This window comes from Heloderma suspectum, chromosome 5 (genome assembly GCF_057233095.1).
Source record: "Heloderma suspectum isolate Gila_16-S chromosome 5, 16-S_ref, whole genome shotgun sequence".
In the NCBI taxonomy this organism is placed as follows: Eukaryota; Metazoa; Chordata; class Lepidosauria; order Squamata; family Helodermatidae; genus Heloderma; species Heloderma suspectum.
Window position 1 is genome coordinate 59,925,869 of NC_139462.1, and position 24,504 is coordinate 59,950,372.

Consider the following 24,504-nt stretch of genomic DNA (forward strand, 5'->3'; position numbering starts at 1 on the left):
CGGTTCTATTAAACCAAGGGTGGGCAGAAGGTAGAACTAGATCTTCTTGGAGATCTCTGTGTGATTTGCAGTAGATTAGCATGGGTTTCTGACTCCTAACTGTCTAACTATAGCAATAACTAAGAAGTATTTCCCTCCTAAATTAGGTTGCTGAAAAAGAATTGGGAGTGGATTTTTGTGTGGAAGGACTTATGAGCTAGGTTCTGGTACTGATCACAAATTTCAGACCTGAGCATTTGATCAGTCCTTATTTCTTAAGCGTACACCTGCTTGTGCCACTATTTTGTACCTGGCGCTGGTTGACGGACCTAGGGATTCTAGTAAAAAATAAAAAAGATATTGCAAGGCTCAAGTCTGCCTGCCCCTGTATTACCTCTATTAAAATAGAGATATGTAATGTAGTAACTGTCAAATCTGCTTATTTCTTTGTTACATTTTCTAGTATCAGTTTTAAAGAGCCCCTTCTCAGCTTGCATTGCCCATAATGTATCTGAACACTATGATCTAAAGAATTGTGTACATATGTGAGTGGAAGCACTTCTGCATGCACATAGAAGGAAGCTCTTGATGTTTTTTTTTTCCAGCTGCATCCCCTTGTAGACAATTGAATCCAGCTCAAGAGTGCCCCTAAACCTTCAGGAATGGCTTTTGGGGCGTGTTAGGGACTATGTACAGAAGAGTCACCCATATTTGACTAACACAACTCCTGTGGCATTAGACTGCTTACCCATTGATCCCAAAGTGTAGTTAAATCTAGCAATAAGTATCTTAGAAGCTTTGATTGGCCCATAGGAACAATATGTATAACTGGACAACATTATGGCTGGGTTTGAATTACAAGAACTTCATTTATAATGATGTAAGTAGCACATCCTTGATGAACAAGAGCAGAATAAATTGTTCCTAAACTTTTAGAGGCAAAGCCTCCAAACTGTCAATACATTGCACATACACACAAACTATACAGAAAAGAGTCATTTCAGAATAACAGAAGCATGTAAGATTTGAAATTCATCTTACTGGACAAGTTCGCATGTCACTTTAAGCCATGGTGATTTATAAGCTACTCATAGTACCTTATTTTGAAAATTAGCTACTGTGATCCCTCACATGATTGGATAATTAAACTATGCAGCATGGTTTATTCCCTCCTCACCCCTCCTCTCTGTATAGTCCTCCCTCTCAGCCTGGATGGTATCCCAGCTTCCTTTGCAGTCAAAATCATATCCTGCCATGCTTTGCGCTGCTGCCATGCTTCCCAAGCCTCTCTCTTATCTCCAGCCACATGCACCAAAAGGGGGTGGGGGTTCTAAACCCTTGAAAGTTTGCAGGAATGGGACAAAATTTAATACACAGCCTCCCCTCATGGGGAGGCACTTGATACACAATGAAAACTGTGCGATTACAAACATATGCAAGTGAAAACACCTTTGCACCAAAAGGGAGTGGGGGTTCTAAACCCTTGAATATTTGCAGGAATGGGATGAAAATTCATACACAGGCTCCCCTCATGGGGAGGCAGCCAATGCACAACTAAAACCCTGTGCGACTATGCCTCTCTGTGGGAAACTACTGCATGTGAAAGTCTTGGCGAGGTGTGGATGAAGGAGACTTTGAAAGTTTGCAGAGCGCATCTTTGAAGGAGGGAGGAAGAGTGTAGTCAGGCGGTAGCACAATTAGTTGCTAGGCAGATCTTGGAAACAGAGATTGCCTGAGAGAAGCAGAGCGGCAGCAGCACTTTTGAACGCTCTTGCCAGGCAATCTGCAGGCGATGTGCTTAAACCATGCTGGAGCACCAGACAACACGATAAGCCACAACAATTAAAATAAAACTCACCACAGACGGTGGCTTACCAGGGTGGCTTTCCCACCGTGGTTGGGAAAACCACCCTGCAGATGACACGCTAAGCCATCATGGTTAATTCAGAAAAATAAACCATTGTGGCTTATGACCATACCTATGACACATATTTCATCAAGGTAAATATAGTATTTTCAGGCACCGACTTCTTTCCTATTTCTAAAGATCAACCCTCATGGAACTATCTGAGAGGTGCTTAATTTTCAAACCAACTGTGTGGGTGCTTAGTTTTCAAAGCCACCTGGTGTGCTGGCTTTCCAAAGTAGCCGCATCTTCAGGAAAGCACCAGGAAAAGTAAAATACTACAAACCTGCAAAATCCTACACCCATTTACTTATGAGTAAATTCCCTTGAATTCAGTGCAATTTACTTCTGAGTAGATATGTATAAGATTGCACTGCAAGTTCTGGATCTTTCATAAGACCCAGCCCTATATATCAGAATGAGCAGAAGATAAACTCATGGCACAAATACCACACTGCAGAAGAAACAACATGTGAATCCCCCTACTGCCACCTATTACAAAGTATAGGCTTTGAAGTGTTTTATCACGACTCTCCGATAGGAGGTTCAGCAAATGTTATATATTTATTTTCATGTACTTACAAAGTTGAGGACCTGCAATGGTGTCATAAACTGGGAGAAGGACAGGGCAAAGAGGAGGACATTTTCCTCCTTTTATCCTTCTGGCATTCTCTCCCATACTTCCAGGCAGGAAGTACCAGCTCAAGCAGAGTGACTGTAACTAATTTCCCTAGGCTCATTTCCATGGACCTACAGACCCTTTCTTCAGGCTAGGAAGTACCTGGTTACCTTGGCTTTGTGTCTGTGCAGCCAGCTCTGGGAGGCTGCAGCTATCACCACCTGCTATCTGTTAGAGCTCCCAGCTCCCCTGAGTCAGCTTCATGGTAGCACCTCATACAAGCGAATGGGCTGTGGTAGTTCTACTGTGGAGGGAGATGAAATTAGGCTTGGAGGATGCACTCCTTGAGGTCCATTTCCTCCCTTCCCAGGATCCATTTAACAGTGATAAAAACTTCATCATCAGTTGTTGTTGTTGTTGTTGTTCAGTCGTTAAGTCGTGTCCGACTCTTCGTGACCCCATGGACCATAGCATGCCAGGCCTTCCTGTCCTCCGCTCTCTCCCGGAGCGTGCTCAAGTTCATATTCATTACATCGGTGATGCTATCTAGCCATCTCATCCTCTGCCGTCCCCTCCTCCTTTTGCCTTCAATCTTTCCCAGCATCAGTGACTTTTCCAGGGAGTTTTCTCTTCACATTTGGTGGCTAAAATATTTGAGCTTCAGCTTCAGTGTCTGTCCTTCCAATGAGCACTCAGGGTTGATTTCCTTTAGGATTGACTGATTTGACCTCCTTGCAGTCCAGGGGACTCGTAAGAGTCTTCTCCAGCACCACAGTTCGAAGGCATCGATTCTTCGGTGCTCAGCCTTCCTTATAGTCCAGCTCTCACAGCCATATGTTACTACTGCGAAAACCATAGCTTTGATTATGCAGACCTTTGTCGGCAAGGTGATGTCTCTGCTTCTTACTATGCTGTCTAGGTTTGCCATTGCTTTCCTCCCAAGGAGCAAGTGTCTTTTAATTTCATGGCTACAGTCACCGTCTGCGGTGATCTTGGAGCCCAAGAAAATAAAATCTGTCACTGCTTCCATTTCTTCCCCTTCTATATGCCAGGAAGTGATGGAGCCAGATGCCATGATCTTAGTTTTTTTAATGTTGAGTTTCAAACTAGCCTTTGCACTCTCCACTTTCACCCTCAATGAGAGGCTCTTTAGATCCTCTTCACTTTCTGCCATTAGGGTGGTTACAGAATCCTAATTTTGAGGATGGCAGCGGGAAAAGGTACTTGGGGAATGAATGCTAGAGGATGTGTCCCCCTCCTCCATGATCCTTTAAGCCAGCCTTCTCCAAGCTGGTGCCCCCCAGATGTTTTGGACTTCAACTCCCATCAGCCCCAGCCAGCATGGCCAAGGAGTTGGAATGCTGGGAGTTGTAGTTCAAAAAATCTGGAGGACCCAAGCTTGGGGAAGTCTGGTCTAAAGGTTGGATAAGTAAGCTTTGCCAATTAGTGTAATGATTAAAATTCAGTGAGACAGTAAGACTAAAAGATGGAAATCCTAAACTTGTAAAGATTGGAGTCCTTTTCTTTCATACTGGAGGATCAATTGTGGTGTGGAAATTAATATGTATTTATGTTTTACTACTCCATAACTAACAGTTCAGCGATATTTAAAAACAGGTCTTGCACCCCTCAAAATCCCCTATGCATTTTTAGGGACCCACTCTTGCCTTCTCCCTTCACCTGTTTTGACGCCAAGCACTTCCTCATGCTAGCTACCCATTTTACTACCAAAGAAATTATATATATGCTTTGAAGTAGTACAAAACGACCAGAATGTATTCTGCAGGAATGATACTCCATTAACAGAGAGATGGAATTACACAGATTAATGGACCTTTTACATATCTAGTTTCAATAAATCAATGAATGTATTGTGCCCTCCAGCAACCAAATAATCAGCAATCCAATGTAGCTGAAAAGGGCAGAAAAAGCACCTTGTCAGGATTGAATGCTGCCTTTGTGCAGCACGATCATGCAAGAGGTAGTGGAATGTGGAGAAGGCATTTGAGCTATTATTTCATAATGATGGGAGTGTTCCTCAGTCTGGCTCCAGGTGTAGGAGACAGGCAGAGAAAAAGAGGGGAGAGGGGGGTCATACGAACACCTGATCAGCACCTGGCCCAAACAATTGTATTACTCAGCCCTTTCCTTGTTTTTGGAAACAGAGTTCCTTTTTTCATGGTGTTTTGGGACCCCATTTCCTTATCAGCTTTTACGCAGCTATATTTTCCTTGTCTCTTCTGAAAGCATTTCAGATGCTAAGGCTGATATTGCATGACCTGTCATGGAAGTCCATATGCACAAATCAACAAGCCGCAACTGTGTGAACACAATAATGACAGGATACACCACCACTATGTTGCAATAGCCTTAACTAGCAGGTATTCTTTCGATGCTTAAATACCAATAGGGCTAGAACAAATAATAATTAACTACTAATGTAATTATATATTGGCATCTGATCTCCAAGTATTCCTAAACTGGGGTACTGAGTTAATAACAAGATCAGAATACATGATAAACTATTGTCACATCAACTGATGCTTCCATGCAGATCCAGAATTATTTTAGTCCATGTTCCTGAAATGTAAAATTAGAAATAAAATATCTGTGTTTACTACTTGAACGTTGGAAACTGAATACAGACATCAAGCAATAGCTGGGAAAGAAACCAGATTTTGAAACTATTATCTGAACTGGCACTACAAATATCAATGTTTGATGCGTATTGATGATCGTACAGTTTTTCATGGCCTTATCCTAAGCAAAATGAAGAAGAGTTTTCTGATATATGGTAAACAGTTGAAGTATACAAGACAGAAATGCACAACAGTCAAATACGGAGATATAATTTGTGATGCTTTAAGATCCAGATTCAGAACTATCATTACTAAACATTATTCTAGTTCACTTGTTCATGCATTCAATTTGACCTGGGATTAAAAGCACTACAATAGTTTAGTACCTGCTTGGCATGGCTAACTCTCAATGTTGCTGCTACATGTATGGGGTAGGAAGCATAACCCTACATCAAAGGATTAACACAACTGCAGCTACAGATTGAGAAAATGAGGACTCATCTGTAATATAACAGCATATGACACTGCCCAAATTTCAGCTGGATATGATGCATCTTTAAACCCATGGGTTTTGACTTGACTTGTTGCATTGCTTAACAATATGTTGGCTAAACAAAGCTAGAATACATACTATAAACAGAAAGATGCACATGATTGAGCCTGTAATAATATGAAACATTTTGTGAAAATCTAACGAATTACACAGATGGTCTTTTATCAAGATGTTCAATATTTTTGGTAATATTAAGTTAGAACTTAGTTCAGCATAATAATTTATGCTGCATGTTTTATATTGGAACTGATATTCTAAAGCTTTTTATAAAACACCTTGAATAAATAGTTGGACAAAAGAGAATAAATGTATTTATAGTAAATAAATATCTCGCAATCCATTGTGTGCGTGTTTGGTAGGCAGCAATAAAAAGGACCAAAAATATAATTTTTAAAAATAATGTAGAACATCTAAACAGACCATGGGTGGGCAACTTGTCACCCTCCAGATGTTTTCACTTGCAACTCCCATCAAGCCTCATTACTGGCTATGCTGGCTAGGGCTGATGGAAGCTGCAGCCCAAAACATCTGGAGGGCCACAAGTTCCCTCCCCCGGAAAGAGGCCTTCACTTAACTCATACCTTTCCATATGTCCCCTCCTCCATATTGAACAATCCTACCCTTTTATGTACCCGCAGGTTTTCAAAGACAGTGCCTGGTGAATGCAGAAAGCAATGCTAACCTGTTTGTGGTTCGTCTGGGGTAACATTAAGAATGAATTGTAGTACTGCAATTCTCAGATTGCACAAGGAGGGACTAGAGATGTAAAATTTCTGGAAATGTTGAGGCCATGGAAATAATGGTTTTTTCGGGGGGTTTTCCAGGAAAAAACCTGGAAATCTGGGGGGAAATGGAAAAATAAGCAATACTTTTTTTTTTTTAAGTGCTCTTTACAGATCTAAAGTCACTTTCTTGCTTTAAGGCAGCCTTCCCCAAACTGGTGCCCTCCAGATATTTTAGACTTCACCTCCCATTGGCCTCAGGCAGGATGGCCAATGGTCAGGAATGCTGGGCACTATAGTCTGAAACAGGGCACCAGGTTGGGAGGGCTGCTTTAGGAACATAAGCAGCCTTTCTGTTCCTAAAGTTTTTTATGTATAACTTAGTTTGCTCATAAAATCATTATATTTTAAAACTTTTAAAAGTAAACGCAGTAAATTTTTAATTATTGTATGAATAGATTAGAACTACATTAAATGACTGCTACAGCATCAGAAACACTGGACTCTATAGAACAAAATCCAAACTGTCAAGAATGCACATTTACTGTCAGGAATGCACAATGGTGACTCTACTCACATGTTGGGAAACTGAGCATAGATGTCTATCAGTAAAATATACTTTACATCAATAAATTTAATGAGGAATGAAATAACTATGCGGGGAATCTTATAAAGAGGATTTAAAAAAAATTTCTCCATGGCTTCATTATTTCCAGACATTTTACATCTCTAGTCTTTCTATAAAAGTATTCTTATTACACAGTTTTTAGAAATCATCTTGGGGGGAGTAAAGGCTGGGTAACAATATATAAATACTTTGTCTTAAATCCTAAAAGAAAATATTTCATAATCTAAAGTTGTTCAGTTCTTTGGGGGAAAAAAAAAAACAGTCCTAAGACGAAAACAGTGTTTTTCCCTGTTTTTCTCCTCGGCCTTCACATCTCTAGGAGGGATCCTATGATGCAGGATATGCTCTGTATGCAGAAGTTTCCAGGTTCCATCCCTGGCATCTCCAGTTAGAAGAATCAGGTTAACAGGTAATAGAGAAGATGCTCTGCCTGAGGCCTTGGAGAGCCACTACCAATCAGAGTAGACAGTACTGGTCTACATGGACCAGGAGTCCGACCAGGTAATGCAGCTTCATCTTTTCCTGTGTGCATACTTTTCCAAAAATGCGTACATACATATTTGCATCAAAGAATGACAGTATGTATATACCAACAGGCAACTTCATACAATAATGATTCTTCCAAATAACCTCAGTTTAGTAACCTGAATGTGGGCATTATTTCATATAAGATTTTTTTTTTTTTTTGCATACAAACTGACTGTGACTGATACTCCCTGCTATTGTGGTGCCATACATTATGTGGGATGCAAAAGCTACCACAAAATAAGTGAAGTCAGAATTAAAACCCTGGCTTTGAATATTTTTAACTTTGCTTGGTTTTTTTCTGGGCTTTAATGCATTTCTTTCTTTTCCCTGAAAAATATAATCTTTAAGAAGACCCTTCTATTAGGGCTGGAAATTCCAACAACTTCCTGTACCTTGGCTTTTAAGGAGAGCTTGGGGAAACATCTGGCAAAGAAGGGTTTCAATTTAATGAGTCCTACCAAGAAGTGGAAAGAGAGTTTGGTCTTTAACATTCTGCAAATCCTACCCAACCCTATCATTCTGTGATTCTATAGTTCTACTAAATGTACATATTCAGGAAGAGTTACTACAAACATTTTTTAAGGGAAATACTTGAAAAATACACTCCCACATGAAATGGTCAAGACACAACTATGTGAATTCATCCACAGAAAACATTTCTCATGATTGCCACACTGCACTGCATTTATAAGACACAATAGAAACCCTTGAATGTTGTCTGGGCTTGATAATGGCCTGGATGAGGGTGAACAAGCTGAGCTTAAACCCAGATAAGATGGATGTGGTGTTGATCAGTGGAAAGAGTGACTTGAGGATTGGGATTCAACCTGTTGTGAAACAGGCTGTGCTCTCATTGAGGAATCTGGTCTGTAGCAGAAAGTGCTCCTCAGTCCTACCTTGTCCCTGGATCTTCAGGTTGTGGTGATGGCAGTGGTGGCAAGGAGTGCCTTTGCACAATTACGTTTGGTGTGCCAGCTACAACCTTTCCTGACTCAGTTTGACTTGGCAACAGTTATCCATGCCTTGGTTATATCATGCTTAGACTACTGCAATGTGCTCTACATGGGGCTTCAATCGGTACAAAATGTGGCAGCTAGGTTGGTGCACGGTATTGGGACCATATTACACCTGTCTTGAAAGACCTGCACTGGTTGCCAGTTGCTTTCTTGGCTCAATCCAGCCCATGCTACTTCACAGGGTTGATGCTGTTGTGGCGAGGATAAAATGGGAGAGGGGAACCAATGAAGTCCTCCTGAGATTCTTGGAGGAAAGGCAGGATAAAATTGTAATAAAGCATTTAAAAAATAACTCAGTGGTAACATTGCCCTGTAAAAACTGATCATATAAAGCAGGGGTGCACAAGCTGTTCAGACCCAAGGAATAGATGTGATGCTATCTACATGTGCACAGGCAGTCATATGCACATGCACACACCAGCAATTCTGATACAGATCGATCTTTCCTCGTTGCTAGCAGTGCTGGGGAAAGAGTGATCCAAATGAGAATCTGGGGGCTGGGAAGTGAAGAGTACAGACAGCAAGGAAATTGGGGGGAATTTACCAGTGGGGGGGCAGGGCTCCTTTGGGGGGCTGTAGTAAAGGTTTTGGGGGGCACCATAAACAGAACACAGTCATAACAGAAGTAACGCTTAGCTATCATGATCACAGTTAAGAAAGTGATGATAAATATCATCATGGCAGCACTAACCCTTTAAAGCCACAGTACTATGCATGTTTAGACAGAAAAATGTTCGACAAGTCCCAGCACTGCCCAACCAGCCATGCTGGCTGCCCTCTACACATGTTGGACTACAACTCCCATCATCTTTGGCCAACAAGGTCAATGACCATGCTGGCTGGAAATGATAGGAAATGTAGTCTAACATCTGGAGGGTGCCAGTTTGGGGAAGGCTGCTTTAAGGGAATAGATATTATAAGCTGCAGCCATGCAAGAGACCAATTAAAAAATCATGAGACAGAGTGAAATGCACACAATCGAGTCTATACAACATCTTCAGAACATTATGGATTGCACTAACACATGCAGACCAAGGGCTAATCACATTTGCCAAGCCAATTACTATTTTTCCTCCATGTGATTCCTCCCCATATTTCTAAATAGGGAAAGACTTGGAGAAACATAATTAACTAATGACAAACCATCTCTAAACAACTAACTTCCCTGTGATTTTCATGATCACATCAACATGTTTTATAAGTGCTGAAATGGTATCATAGAAATCTCAGCAGAGTATAGTACAAGTTCACTTCAAGTTAAGCAGCCTAAAAACCATGCATGATTACAGCCTATGTTTACTGATGTATTGAGCACTTCATAGTTGCCCTCTCTCAGATCCACAGATCCAGGCACCATAACTTCCATATTATGCAAATTATGCATGGTCAATTATTCTATGAATATGCAAGTGATGCATGTTTAAGTAGCATCTCTCACTTGTGTTATTTGCAACAGGATGTTTATCTCAGTACCAGTCAGGTACCACTGTCAGAGAAAGCCATCCATTTCCATCTTCTTCTTTTATGTTAAGACAAGAATATCTTGCTAGTATTTAGCCTTAGATGGAGTTTATTCCACAGTGGGACAGCGATTTGGCACTGGACTTTTCCCTGTTAACCCAGCATTATTGAAGGAATCCCAGTTGGTTTCTTTTCCTCCACTGACTAATATGCTTAAATTCATCAAGTCACCACTTCTGATCTGAAGTCATGGACCAGAGTCTCAGACAGAGACAATCAGTAGGGTTAGCATACAAGAATGCTTGCTAGAGATGGGGTAGTTATCTTTGTGTTCCTGCCATTATTCCTGCACCTGATGAACACTGGTTCTCTCGGTTAATAACAGAAAAAGCTTATTTCACACATGGAGTGTAATATAAAAAACACAAAAAACTCCAGAGGGTACAAGCCAAATAAAACTAGTAAAGGATATATGCTTAATCACAAACAAGATGTAGAAACTGGCAGTCAGAAAACCTTCCCCAACTACAAAGAGAGGGAATGTGCAAGCAACATGAAATTGAGAGAGTAAAATGCTTTTCTGGATGCACGTGATCTCGTCTGATCTCAGAAGCTAAGCAGGTCAGCCCTGGTTAGCACTTGGATGGGAGATCTCCTGGGAATCAGGCTTCCTGCATTCAGCAGGGGGTTGGACTTGATGGTCTTGTAGGCCCCTTCCAACCCTATGATTTTATGATTCGATTCTAAATATGGTTGGTTCAGAGTGTATAGCTGAAACAAATGCAGTGACAAGGCTAGATAAATTATTCTCTCACAGCCAGCAACCAGTTCACTGAATAAATTGCTTAGTGGAGCAAATACAGAGATTTGGCAACAACAACAACAACAAAAGAAGAAGCCCCAGCAAATCCTCCTTTGAGCAATGAACTTACTTGTTAGCTCCACATACCTTCATTTTTTTCTCCCCAGCATTTTTATAGCTCTGCATCTCACACGCTGCGTCATTGCTACAGCAGGGATACTATGTACCTTCTTAGCCATTTGACAAATGTATGAATCATAAAAACTCAGGCTGAAATGTACATTTTTTCCCTAGAACATAAGAAGCTGCCTTATACTTAGACAGACCACTGGTCCATCTAGCCCAGTACTGTCGACTCTGACTAGCAGCAACTCCCCAGGGTTTCCAGCAAGATTCTTTCCTAGCCCTACCTGGAGATGCCAGGGATTGAATCTGGGACCTTCTGCCTGCAAAGCATGTGCTCCACTACTGAGCTGCAGTATACACATACACTGCTGCCTTAAGTAATCTTGCTATCTCCTTAAAGCTTCCAAAGATTCAAGCCAACAATAGCAAAAACAAAAGGAGGTTTAACGAAGTCCTCCTTCCCTCCACATCACTCATTTATCATTGGAGGAAACAGAAAGATAGTGTGGATAATGTACATACTATACATTAAACACTAAGTGGCACCAAACTTTGTTGTAGGTGGATGGAGTCAAAAGTTTCCTGTTGCTTTCTGTTCATGCTGGAGAGACACAATGAAGCTCTTGCCTAGCTTCCTGACTGGAGCATCCTCTAGGTCTTTCATGACATAGTATCCAAAGTAGGGATGGCGGAGAATTTCTCCCCGAATCTTCGGGAGGCCGAGCGCCGAGGCATTCGGCCCCCCGAAAGTGTTGGGGAAATTCTCTGCCGGCCCCCCGCCGCCCCCCAGGATGGGACTTACCTTCAGCGAATGTCCCTCTCGGCGGCGGGTCCCGGCGGCGGTTCGGTGACGTTTCGTGGGAGCGGGGGCGGCGGCCGGTCTCCCGACCGCCTGCCGCCGCTGCCATTACAAAATAAAAAAGTAAGTAAAAAAAAAACCACACACACACCCGTGATAGGCTATGTGACAATTTACGTAGCCTATCACGGCTAGATTTCCAAAGTCAGCCGTGATAGGCTACATAAATCTTCATGTAGCCTATCACGGGTGACTTTGGGGGGGGGGGAAGCGCGTACGCAAATGGTGGCAGCCCATGGGCGCCGCCATTTGCGTTCCTTATTTGGGCCCGGGTAGTCTACGTAAAGATTTACGTAGACTACGGCGAAAATAAGGGAACGCTATTTCCGTTGCCCTTATTTTCGCCGTAGTCTACGTAAATCTTTACGTAGACTAGACATGCTAAAATAAGGAACGCAAATGGCGGCGCTCATGGGCCGCCGCCATTTGCGTACGCACTTTTTTTTCCCCCCAAAGTCACCCGTGATAGGCTACGTGACGATTAATGTAGCCTATCACGGCTGACTTTGGAAATCTAGCCATGATAGGCTACGTTAACCGTTACGTGGCCTATCACGGGTTTTTTTTTTAATTTTTCTTTCGCGGCCGGGGAGACGGGGCGCCTCCCCCCCCTGGCCTGAATTTCGGCCAGGCGAAGTAGGGCGCCTCCCCCCCCGGCCTGAATTTCGGCCGGGCAAGGTGGGGCGCCTCCCCCCCCTCGACTGAACTTCGGGGGGAGAAGCGAAGTGCCTCCCCCCCACCGCGAATCACCCCTGCGAAAAGGTAAGTGACTTTTGTACATCCCTAATCCAAAGTCAGGTTTTAAACCTACCCATTTCTTTGTCTTTTTAGGAATAGTTATCTGCATGGCATAGAGCTCTGCACCAGAAGCTTTTAATACTCCTTCAGAATAACCTAAATTGAAAGAAAAACACGTTTGCTTTTGCCTGACCACAAAGCACCCCATGACTGAAGGAATAACACAAGTGAGTTCACTCCTTTATGCTGTAGGGAAACATGCCACCAATGTCTATAAATCCTTCACCTTTGCTGAAGAGGGCCTTAAGCACAACTATGTATTGCTCTAACCAAGTTAGCTGCCCATTCCATTCCCATGAAGAATATTGCTTATGAAAGGGCCTGCTTCTATCAAAGAGCTCAGTAGCCTGAGCCTGGAGAAACTGTAGAGTAATTTGTTGGGGCCTTGCCTTGGCAAGGAAAAAAGCATTGTCATCAAAGTGAAATATAGTTCTGGGGGCAAGTAATCAGACAACACGGGACAAAGCCACGCTCAGAGAAAACGCCACCAGAGAACTTGAAAGCACCAAATAACATTACCGAACTGAGATGCTTGCTAGGAATGGTGAACTATCTAGGTTGATATTTGCAAGACAGCGGAACAGAGGCGCAATCGCTATGCCTGTTACTGAAATTTACCACATCCCCATCTGGAGGGCCAGATCGGGAGGCTGACTTTACAAAAAATAAAAGGCACCATCTCCATGCTCCAGCCTTACAGTTTAATAATGCTAACAAGCCCACAATGGACAGTGCCAATGCAAGCAGATAAGGACTGCTACCAGAACTGCATGGTTCAAAATGGATGTCAGCTGCATTCTGCTCCAGAATTCTTACTGAAGCAGAAAACACTGTAACAAACTGAAACAGGGTATCTTTTTAACATATATATGTAGTCTACCTTCTTTCAGGCTCTTCACAGACCACAAACCCTTCGTGACCTCAACAAAAGGAAAAGTCCCATTACAATGCCAACATCTTCTAATAAGAATTATGAGATTCAATCCAGTAGCCAAGTATGTTCCTGGAAAAAAAACTTGGTTATAGCACCTTATCATGAAGCCTCACAACACAATTACATTCTTACAAGGTAGAGGAGGATGTTAAGACTTATGTTCATGCTATGCAGGCTTTTCTGCTATCATCTAAAAATAAACTTTATCACATCCAAAATACTACTCATGGAGAGCCAGAACTCCAAGGAGTCTTACACTGTATCAGCTCATGATCACCCAAATAGTAATCCATCAGAAATGACTAGAAAGTACTTAGCCGACTATGGAAAACTGAGTGAACTGGAAGGCCTAATAACGAAAGTGAACCAAATGGTTGTACCACAATCTATGAGAAAAAAAAGTCGTTATCTACCAAGGAGATCATGGTCTGACTAAATGCTCTGCATGAGCCAAACATACAGGCCTGGTTCGCACATAATGCTAACCCATGGTTTGGGTTGCTGAATTCTGGGTTTTTGTGATGTGTGAGCATGGCAATATGTTCATGACCAACCCAGAACAAGAAACCATGGTTTGCTGGATTATGAACTCTGGGTTGTTTAACCATGGGTTGTTGTTAAGTTTGAACTCAGAATCACTCAGTTCAATGGCTGTTCTGGCAGAGATGGCAAGTGAAAGCAGAAAAAAAACAAACCCAGTCACTCTACATACCGGTATTAAAGCGCTGCAAAGGCTTTTGGGATACAGGGAGGGAGCAAGTGAAGGAGGAAGCAAACACACAAACCAGGGATTGAGAAAGCAAACCATGGTTTATTTGATCATATTCCAGACAAACCCTGGCAGATGATTAACCATGGCTTAAATGAACCATGGGTTAGTGCTGTGTGTGAACCAGGCCACAGTATGGTGGCCTGGCACTGGAAGTAACATTAATAACAAAATCTTATCCTGTAATTACTGCAGAAGAAATAGGTTAGTACAATGGAAATAATAATTAATTACTGTATCTTTATCTGATAAGCTTTAGAAAAGGCTAGCAGCTGACCTTAGAAGATCGTGATCTGCTATTTGGTTGTTCAAGATATACTGGGATACTTACCTTCCCTAACATTACCTGCCACAATGTTGTCGAACAAATGAAGAATACCTTTGCTGGCTTTGGCATTCCAGAGGAACTTGTGACTAACAATGTAACCCAATTTACAGCAGCAGAATTCTAGTCATTCTGGACGTATTACAACTTTTGCCATATTACCACTAGTCCCAGCTACCGTCAAACAAATGGTAAGGCAGAGAGAAGTATAGGCTATAAAGAAAATTTTGAGACAGAATTGCTCTTTTAAGCTACAGGTCAACATCACTGAAAACAATTCTGCTGGGCTATATCCAATAGTTAACAGGAAGACAAATCAGGACACCCATTCCAATCCTAGAAAATAAGTTCATTCCAAGGCAGCCTGACCTGGAAAAGGTTGCTTCTTCAGATTACCAAGATGAAAGGAATTATGGACATTCCTATAACTGGCTCAATCAGTGTTAGAAACGGGAGAGAAAGTTTATATCAAACTTGATGAAGAAAATAAATGGCTACTGTACAAGGAAAGACTGAAACACCTGAGATCATTTTCTCTCGAGACCACATGTGGAATACTTAACAGAAACTGACATCTTCCTACTTGAGAAGGTGCAGTTCAGCTACTGAGACTTTGCCAGAGTTATCTTGTAAGACTTGACACATTGTTACTTGCTCCGATCAAGTTATTTGGAAGCCTTTGAGATTTAGAGATGATTACCTGAATTATTAAACATTTCAGCAGTGCTGATTTATTTGCTTCTTTAAACAAAAGGGGTAAATGTATGGATAGTGTCATTATATAGTTTAGCCACTAGGTGGCACTGAACATCATTGTGTCTGGGTGGAGGCAGGAGTTTCCTGTTCTGTTCTTGCCAGGAAGAGGCAATAGCTTGTCTAGCTTCCTGACTAAGCCTTTCATCACAGAAGTGTTACACCTTCTGGGGTTTTTTCCCCCTACACCTAAGAAAGCTGGAAACTCTTTTAAAAATTAAAACTTAGATTCTGAAGATGGTGCATACTGCTCTCCACAGGTGCATGGGAATCTGACTAATTTTCACTATTAAACAGCCCAAAACATACCTTATTAGATACAGGAAATGAACTCTACTGGGATGCACAAAAGTGTGAGGTCACCAAAGCCTTTGAAAAAGAAAAATAAGTAGGCGATCTGGATTAGGACTGGGGCCATGGTAGAAGTTGCATTTTACTAATTTTCTGGCCCTATCTATTTGTAAAGGCCTCCTCCACAGTTTGAAGAACATAGTCTAAAGCATCCCGTCCTGTGAAGGTGAGGTTTCTCCTCCCTCAGCCACCATATACCTTTATGCACATACATCTACAGTGGAGCCCTTATTTCTATTGTCCAGTGCAATAGGCTCTCTCATCCAACCCCCTTAACATCCACACTCACAAGACGCTTTCCATGAATGCATCACTGTTTTTGTCTGGAGAGGTAGCCATAGCAATGGGGAAAAATGTGTTAGAATATTCCATTGTAATGCTTCCCACATGAAAAATAAATGTGGAATACATTATGTCCGAGCTAGTAGCCAAGACAGGAGTTAACAGAGCAAGCTTCAAAATAAGGCAATACTAGGAATGGTCCAAAATGCTGCCCCTATTTGTTTGGAAGGCAATTCAGAAGCCAACAGGTTTTTTTTAAAGCATAGAACAGCGTTTAGCATTTTTCTGGGATGTGCCTGCAATGTTGGGCTTAACGTCAATCACATTCCAGTTCTCCACTGGAGATCAGCAGCAAACCTGCAAACTTTCCCTTGAAACTTTAGCTGAACTCACAAGAAAATTCTCCACACTTTGTCCAGAAAGTCTGCCTAGTTTCAGCTCAGGCTTGAGACCCAATCTAGAAAGGGCATGAAGTGCATTTGTGCCAATGGCAGCTTCTCTTCTGGGGCAAACAGCAGCTTCAGGGGTCAATTTTCATCAGGACACAGGGGGAAAAGAGTTAAACCCCTCCTCCATGTGTGCCATGTGTGCCTCCTCCTGATCATTCCCTCACTACTATTTAACCAGTAAAAATGGATGTGTCAAATGCATTGATTCACGTATTTGATGTACCATGTAATTTGATCCCATCTCCTCTGTGTAGGTTATGTGCTTTTTGCCTACTAGACCATGCACAATCCAGCCTTTGAAAGGGGTGGGGACCAAACGTTGCTATCTCTTTCCCAGGTTAAAAGGAAAGCTTTCCCCCAAAGGCAGCAGTGCATCCCTGTCATATTGTTGGTGGAGTGCCAATAGTGTGAGTCAGGAAGTCTCTTAGCTATGATGAAATCACTATATAACCTATGGCAAGCCACTGTTTTTCAGCCTCAGCCCTTGCAATGTGAGGATAATGGCTGGGATCCAAAGCGCCCTATGTGTAAGAGGGAAATACATCTGGTCTTGGTGTGCACAACAGGTTTCCTTTCCAACTGCAGCCCTTCAAACTGCATTAAATCTCACTCTAGAGCAGAGGTGGGCAGAAAGTATACCTAGCCGGTAGGGTGATTTGCAGTAGAACATTTAAGGATTTCTGACTTCCAACTGTTTAACAACAGCAGCAACAAAATGACTCCTCCCACCCCAATAAATTACACTGCTGAAATTAAGAAAGCTTGAGGAAACCAAGAATGGATTTTAATGTGGAAAGTGTGTGAGCACAGTTCAGTTCTCATACTCAGAAGAAGCTCCTGGGCTTAGAATTATTTAGTTTTAAGTATGTCTCTTTTGTACCAGGATCTGGTTGGTGGATCTTTGGGTTCTAATAACAAACTAAGTTGTTGCTGCAAGCCTGGCATCTGCCCACCCGTGCTCTGGAGGGCCTCTCATCTTTAGGAACAGCTGCGGAAGGGTGAAAGACTGTAGTGGCTAGAGGCCGCAAAAGCCCCATCATGTGTGCAGAATTCCACATGTGGCCCTCTGGATCCTAATCAAGAATGTTGACATGTGCTGCTGTAAAATATGCAATATGGAGATAATACAAGGCTACCTTCCAGGGTTATTGTAAAGCCCATTGAAATAAAATTAAGCACTTTTAGGCACTATCAATGCGTTGTTTTACTTCAAAACAAATTGCTGCATATACCAACAGAAAGCCAAGCAGAAATAAGTTCAGCCATAAAGACAAGCATCCAAAGAAGCTATGATGTTGTGAAAAGCATTTAATGAGGCCGCTCAATATTAATTGATACAGTAAAAACACTTTTTACAATATAGGCTACATGAGGTAATTGGAAAAGTATTTTCTTAATTCTGAATTTTTAAACCTATATATTGTTAATATCATCACCACCAAGTGTTTCCTAACAAACATTTGTTTGGGACAAATATAAAGTTTACTGTGTTCTAAAACCAACACTGAAACCAAAACACAGGGATCAGGATACCTAAGAGAGCACCTTCTCCCTTACCAACCTGCCTGGTCACTGAGGTCGTCAGAGGGTTTGCTCCTGGTGGTTCCACATGGACCTATGGCCCGACTGGAGTCCACCAGGAGAAGAGCCTTCAGCATGGTGGCCCTCTGTCTTTGGAATTCCCTGCCACTGAAGGTCAGGCAGACACTAACACTGCATTGTTTCCAGCGCTTCCTGAATACAGCACTGTTCCAGAAGGCATTCCTTAATTGACCAGTTACAGTTTTTATTGGCATTGTGTTTTTAAACAAGTATAATTTTAACATAGTGTTTTAATCTTTTATTTCTTGTGTTCACTGCTCCGAAATCTGTTCTAGATATGGAGGGGTATATAAATATTGTAAATAAATAAAGAATAGAATCAGTATTTCAGTTTCATAAAAACTTGTCGCATTTCTTGTTAAAGCAACCAGCAATTCATACCAGTGGTAAATATATGATGCTGTAAGTCAAGCCTTCCTCACCTTGATGCCCCCCAGGTGTGCTGGACTACAAGGTTGCACAGCATGGGGATTCTGGGACTCATAGTCCAACACATCTGGAGGGCACCAGGGTGCGGAAAGCTATCATTCATTGCCTGAGGACCTGAAGGCAGTGATCTAAAGAGAAATCCAAATGGCACTTACATAAAAGTTTTAAGCAAATCAAGAAATCTCTGGAAGCCATCAAAACACATCTAAGCAATTATACATGGTTTAATTAATTTTTTTTAGAAGTGTTTCCCCAACCCCCTCAGCTAAAACGCACAATATTGTTCTCCACAGAAAATTGCGGATCACAAGGATCTAAACCCCACAGTCTAATATGGCCTGTACAGTAGCTGTTGAATCACATAGGAAGCTTTGGTTTTCTTATTGCAAGACACCATTATGCCAATCTCATGCACTTGTAACTAAATTCTACTCCATTTGGGGCAAAGGATTATGGTTACTAAAAAAATAAAGTTAAGGTTTTGTTACCAATCTTGGCTCTAGATTCTTCCCTAACCTGAAGAACAACTGCAACTTCATGTGCACTTACGTAGGAGTAAGCCCCATTGACATTAGTGGCACTTACTTCCAAGGAACATCTTTATTATTGTGCTGCAAATTGGCATGAAACAGCTGGGTTCAATAGAGAGAAGCATGCAATCCAAATTAGTAAGTGGCATTTGATTCTGCAGAGCAAGATCTTTTTGAATAAAAAGCCAGTAGCGTTTGGCAGACTAGGAAGGACCCTGCCAAAAAGAACAAGCTATAGCTCTGTGTGTGTGTTTAAATCCATTATTTCCGAAGAGTGATATTAAATAAAAAACACAACTCCATCATAGAGACTGCTTTTCCATCTTTGCCATTTTGTAATGATTTTTTCCTCTCTGACAACAAACTAGATTATCTCCAGGGGCACCATCACATAACATCAATACTATGCATGTTGCAAAAGATATAGAATGCAAAGAAGTCATTGCATGAGTGTATTACATGAAATTAAGATAATAATTCATACCACAGGATCACAGATACTGTACCAAGACTGCATCTCCCCTGTAAAATCTTGTAGCAGCAATTAACCTAAATGCATTCCTGGCATCCTGAATAGCTCATTCTCAACACAGCTGCTCCACAACCAGAGTAACTGAAGCCAAAGCCACTAAAATGCTTACACCACCACCACCACCACTCTGCACAGAAACCACAAACTCCCTGGAACTAAGGAAGTAGCCCCAAACTCCAGAACTTTCAAAAATTTCCCAGTCATATTGAAAGACATCATTTTTTATCAGTCTGCTTACTGCCCTATTATTTTATTGCTTCCTGCCATCTGCAGCAGAGCTAGAAAGGAAGGTTTACAATATGAGTTAACCATGATGCATGTAGGGGGCAATACTTCAGTTTGGGTGAAGAAGTCCAGCAAGGCAGAAGAGATGTAATAATCAGGATAGTGAATGCTTCAATAATTACAAAGAAATGCAGCCCCAAACCAGCTTCACTGAATTTGAAGGACCACTGAAAGCAAATGGGCATACCTGGAACATCCACTGAAAAAGCTGAGAGTGAAGCCAAAGGACAGGATCTGGGAATACTCCCCTATGTTGTCATTCCACTAGGCAGGCACACTCTCCTTCTAACCTCCCACTCCATACACTCATTCCCTTTTCTGCCCATCACAAGATGCCTGACCTGGTGGCCTCCAGATGTTTTCAGCTACACCTCCCAGCATTCCTGACTACTGACATGCTGGCTGGGGAATCCTGGGCATTGAACATCAAAACATCTGGATGGCACCAGGTGGAGAAGGCCGCGTGTGCATGCCTCTCTCTCTCCGTCCCACCTGCAGCTGCCCTGCCCTTATTACGCTCCTGCTTCTCTGCATTCAGAATAGTCCTTTGCAATCCATTTGTCATTCAGCTTGAACTCATTCAATGACCAGCTCTCCCAAGATGCGCCCCCTCCCTTGCACAACTACAGCCACCCACCCCTCCCTGTTTTCAGGATGTCTCTCTTTTCCCAACATCACAACTCAAGGAAGGGGGGGGGGGAGCGAGAAAAACAAATAACCTAAACTCGCCTCCTGGTGAGTCAAGCGTACAGAGCTGCCTGCTTTCCACGCCACCAGCCGGAGTTTAGGATAGTAATCCTGACCACGGCCGGGCTATTAAGAACATCCTGGGAGATTTGGTGGCCTGACCCAGAAGGGGTGCGATGGGGAGGGGGCCCCTCCAAGAGAAAAGGGTGTTGGGGGGGAGGGGGCTCACCTGCGAGGGGCATGGTGATGGTCTCGTTGGCGTTGCTGGAGCCCACGTTGTAGATGACCACGGCCGAGGCGTTTTGGGAGGCGGCGTGCCGGATCTTATCCTTGTAAGTGCAATTCCCCTTGGGGATGAGAGCGATCCAGATCTTGCCCGGCCCCGGTACGGCGAACCTGGCGTTGGGGTCGCAGGCTTGCCTGTCGGCGGCCGCCGAGGTCATCGCCACCTGCCCCCAGACGTCGTGCTTGGGCGAGTGTTCCCCGTAGCGGCCGCACTCGCTCTTCTCGCTGCGCAGCTCGCCGCCGCCGCCGCCGCCTCCAGGATCCGGGTAAGTGATGTTCACGAAGGCCGTGTACCACTCCTCTTTCTCGGCCACCGTGAAATCCAGGCACAGCAGATGCACGAAACAAAAGGAAAGCAGCCATGTTGAGAGAGCCAGACTGCGGCACGCTTGGATCACAGACATTGCCATCTTTGACTGCTGCCGCTGCCCGCCCCCCCGCGCGCGTGTCTGCATGTGCGGGTGCGCTCGCTCGCGCGTGGATGTACGTGGGGACACGCCAGCCCGCACGAAGCCGCTGAGCCCGGCCGGCCGAGCGCCTCACCTTTGCAGCCCGGCCGGCATTTCAACTCCTCTGCGAGTGCGCTTGGAGTGACTGCTTTTGTGTGGAGAGATAAATAAAAGGCTCTTTCCTCGGCCCGGCCCGGCCCGGCCGTCCCCCCGTTTGCCTGGCTTTCCACCCTGCAGGCAGCTGCTTCGTCCTCCCCCTCCTGCTGCTGCTGAAGGAGGGCGGGCGGCGAGCTAGCTGGCGCGCACGGCCAAACGGGTGCCTTCAGCCGCAGCAGGACTTCTGGAAGAAAAGGCGAGCCAAGGCGGCCTTCTTGGCAGCTGAAGGAAAAGCCCCGGAGAGGCGGCAGCCGCCCCCCGCTGCTGCTGCTGCTGCTGCGGTGGCGGCCTCGGGCTCTCCTGCTCTTGACCTCTCGCTCATTCCTCCCCTAGCCCAGCGCGGCTAGGTTTACAGCCGACTCTCGCCAGCGGAAATGTTTTGTTTGGGGGGCCGGCTGGTGGAAGGGGAAGGGAAGAAGGGAGCCTGAGGCTGGAAGGGGTCGTGCGCAGGAGGAGCTTGGAGACGTGATGTCAAGAGCTCCTGCCGCTGCTCGGCTTTTTCAGAGGCTGCTCGACTCGGAAGGGCGGTGAGGACACCTGCCGGTAGGCAGAGAAACGCGCCGGTGTGGCGGGTGGTGGCTGCTGGCGAGTGTGGGGCGGGAAGGAGCCAAGAGTAATCCCGCTCTGTAAGCCAGGGGCGAGTTCACACGCTCCTGATCATCGCGCCAGCCTGGCCTACTCCGGCAGCAGGGAATTTGGCGGCAAGAGTGCTGAGCGGGTAGAAAGGACTGTACCACTTCGAATGCGGGTGGGCTCTTTTTCCCTTGGCATAAAAGATCAGTTGCAAGAAGAAAACTAAGCGCCACACATGTAGAAGTACTTTTATTTACTAATTGTCTGGCGCCCCCTGAAAGTTGGTGGTCACATTATAGATAAACTACCGCAATGTGTTGAGACTTGTGGCTCCCTGACAAAAGCCAACAGACATAGTAGTAAGTGAGGGCTAATCTAGAACTTTTAAACCCGATTCGCTAGCAGGGACTTGTTGTTTGGTGGGGAAACATTTTAAAAAAGGCAAAACAACCACCCTAAAACCCTGCAGGCTGAAGTGGTACAGTCCATTTTATCACCTCAAGACCCTACCACCTCATTTCTCCTGCATGCTAGACCAGGCCGCAATGAGTACAACATCAAAGGTATGTTTGTACCAACCTGTCCAAAACTGGGGCCTTCGCCTGGCATCTCTTCATTTTGTTTCAATACCTATTCATACAAGTTTTAATTTATTGTTCCATGATCTCCATTCATTATTTCACATTTTGGTGAAGGCTGGGGTTTTTAAAAACTCATATCTATCACAGAAAAGGTAACTTTTTTACCAAAACATTTACACCTGGAGTAACATTGCAATATTTACCTCTACTGTAATGTTATTGTTTTGTTTTTTCCATTGAAATGCTTCCAAGGTGTTTTTTTTTAAGTTGATGGTGAGTGCGTGGGGTCTACCCACAAAGATTTTGAAAGGACTCCCCAATTTACAGCAGAGGTGTGGCCGTCTAACACATCTGACCTGAGACAAAAGCACACAGGAGCAGAGGATGCATGCAGTAGAGTTAACTAGACCTACACTATCATTTGTACATGTCTTTGTGCATGTTTGAACAGAGAATTATGATGCAGTGGGAAGAACGCAAATCGTGAAAAACAACAGGTCACCAACCAATAAAGCTTTCCTATTGCCTCCCACCACCTTTAGAGCAATAGTCTTCAATACAGACATTTCACACATTTGGCTGTGAATCATCAAATGGTGAGTCATGCGAGGATGTATGTGTGAATCAGCCCTTTGGAAGCAGCATTCAAGGATTCAGTCTATCAAATGCACAGCATGTAGTTTCTGCAGTAAGTCAAGGACTGGAAAAGTAAGTCAAGGCTGCAAAACCATGACTTCGGCTGATCTTTCTTCCAAACTCAAGTTCGAAAGATTGCATTTTGCCCCCTTATAGCAAAGAGTTTAGACACATGCTTGCATCTTCTTGTATTAGAAACTACTCACAGGAACGTATGAAATGTGGGGCTAGTCTAATCCATTACAGGAGAAGGAGAAGATAAGAATCTGTTAAGGCAATGAGCTCCTGCCCTCAATCCCCTCAGACAGCCTCTGACTCCAGCCTTTCAGTCACTAACTGTGCAATCTTATCCATGTTTAGACAGGAAAAAGTCCTATGACTCCCAGCATTCCCCAGCCAGCATGTCTAAACACGATTAGGATTGTGCTTTAAGACTGCAATCCTAGACATACTTACCCAGGAGTAAGACTCTTTCAATTCAGTGGGAGTTAATTCTGAGTAGAGATGCCTTAAATATACATTTGCACTGTATGTGAACCCGAGATTTCCCATCCTTCTGATTGATCTTCTCAAAGAAGCCCAGTTGAAGAAGGCTCATCTCATGCAGCCACTCTATAGGCCAGGGGCGGACAACTCATGGCCCTCTAGATACTTTGGCCTACAATACCCATCTGTCCTAGCTGGCATAACCAAGGCTCCTTGGTGCTGAGGGATCATGGGAGTTGTAGGCCAAAACATCTGGAGGGCCACAGGTTGCCCACCCCTTCCAAAGGGCATTGGCAATATATGGCCATCATCTCGGTGCCCTCCTTGCAAACTTCCAGAGCCACCTGGCTGACCACTGCTGGGAACAGGAAGCAGGGCTAGATCAACCTTCAGCCTGATACAGCAAGGCAGTTCTTATGTGATGATGTACAAGCAGGGACCTATAGTTGAAGGTTAGGACAGTGACGACTGTATAGAAGCTGCCTTTGCAGACACTACCACTATAATATCTCTGTGTGAATCAGAATATTTCTCAGCTTGACAGACTTCTCATGATACTTTAATGGTATGATTGATAATATAAACATTAATGTCTATGCTGTGTCCCCATCTACCTTTTTCTTGCCCTCTGCTCTGCCTCTAGTAGCAGTATTGGCCCTTGACAGCACTTAATTTCAGCCTAGATTCAGCCCTGGAATTGGCTTTGACTGTCAGGACTCAGCTCTGGAATATGGAAGGAATAATGAAGATGGTACCTCTCAGCATGCGCAAAATATTTCCCCTGACTATTCCGTAAAATCACAGTGAATCACAACATGACTAGGATTAGCCGTG

At 43.6% G+C, this 24,504-nt stretch overlaps 1 protein-coding gene across 1 annotated transcript in view; it reads right to left on the reverse strand.

Moving 5' to 3' along the window:
• The window catches only part of RNF150 (ring finger protein 150), a 156,871-nt gene extending 134,984 nt beyond the window's left edge, over positions 1–21,887 (reverse strand). Inside the window, exon 1 of the mRNA XM_084856125.1 lies at positions 20,734–21,887. Coding sequence (XP_084712251.1) covers positions 20,734–21,244 — 511 coding nt within the window. The 5' untranslated portion in view covers positions 21,245–21,887. The remainder of the gene's footprint in view (positions 1–20,733) is intronic.
• Between the last annotated feature and the right edge of the window lie 2,617 nt (positions 21,888–24,504).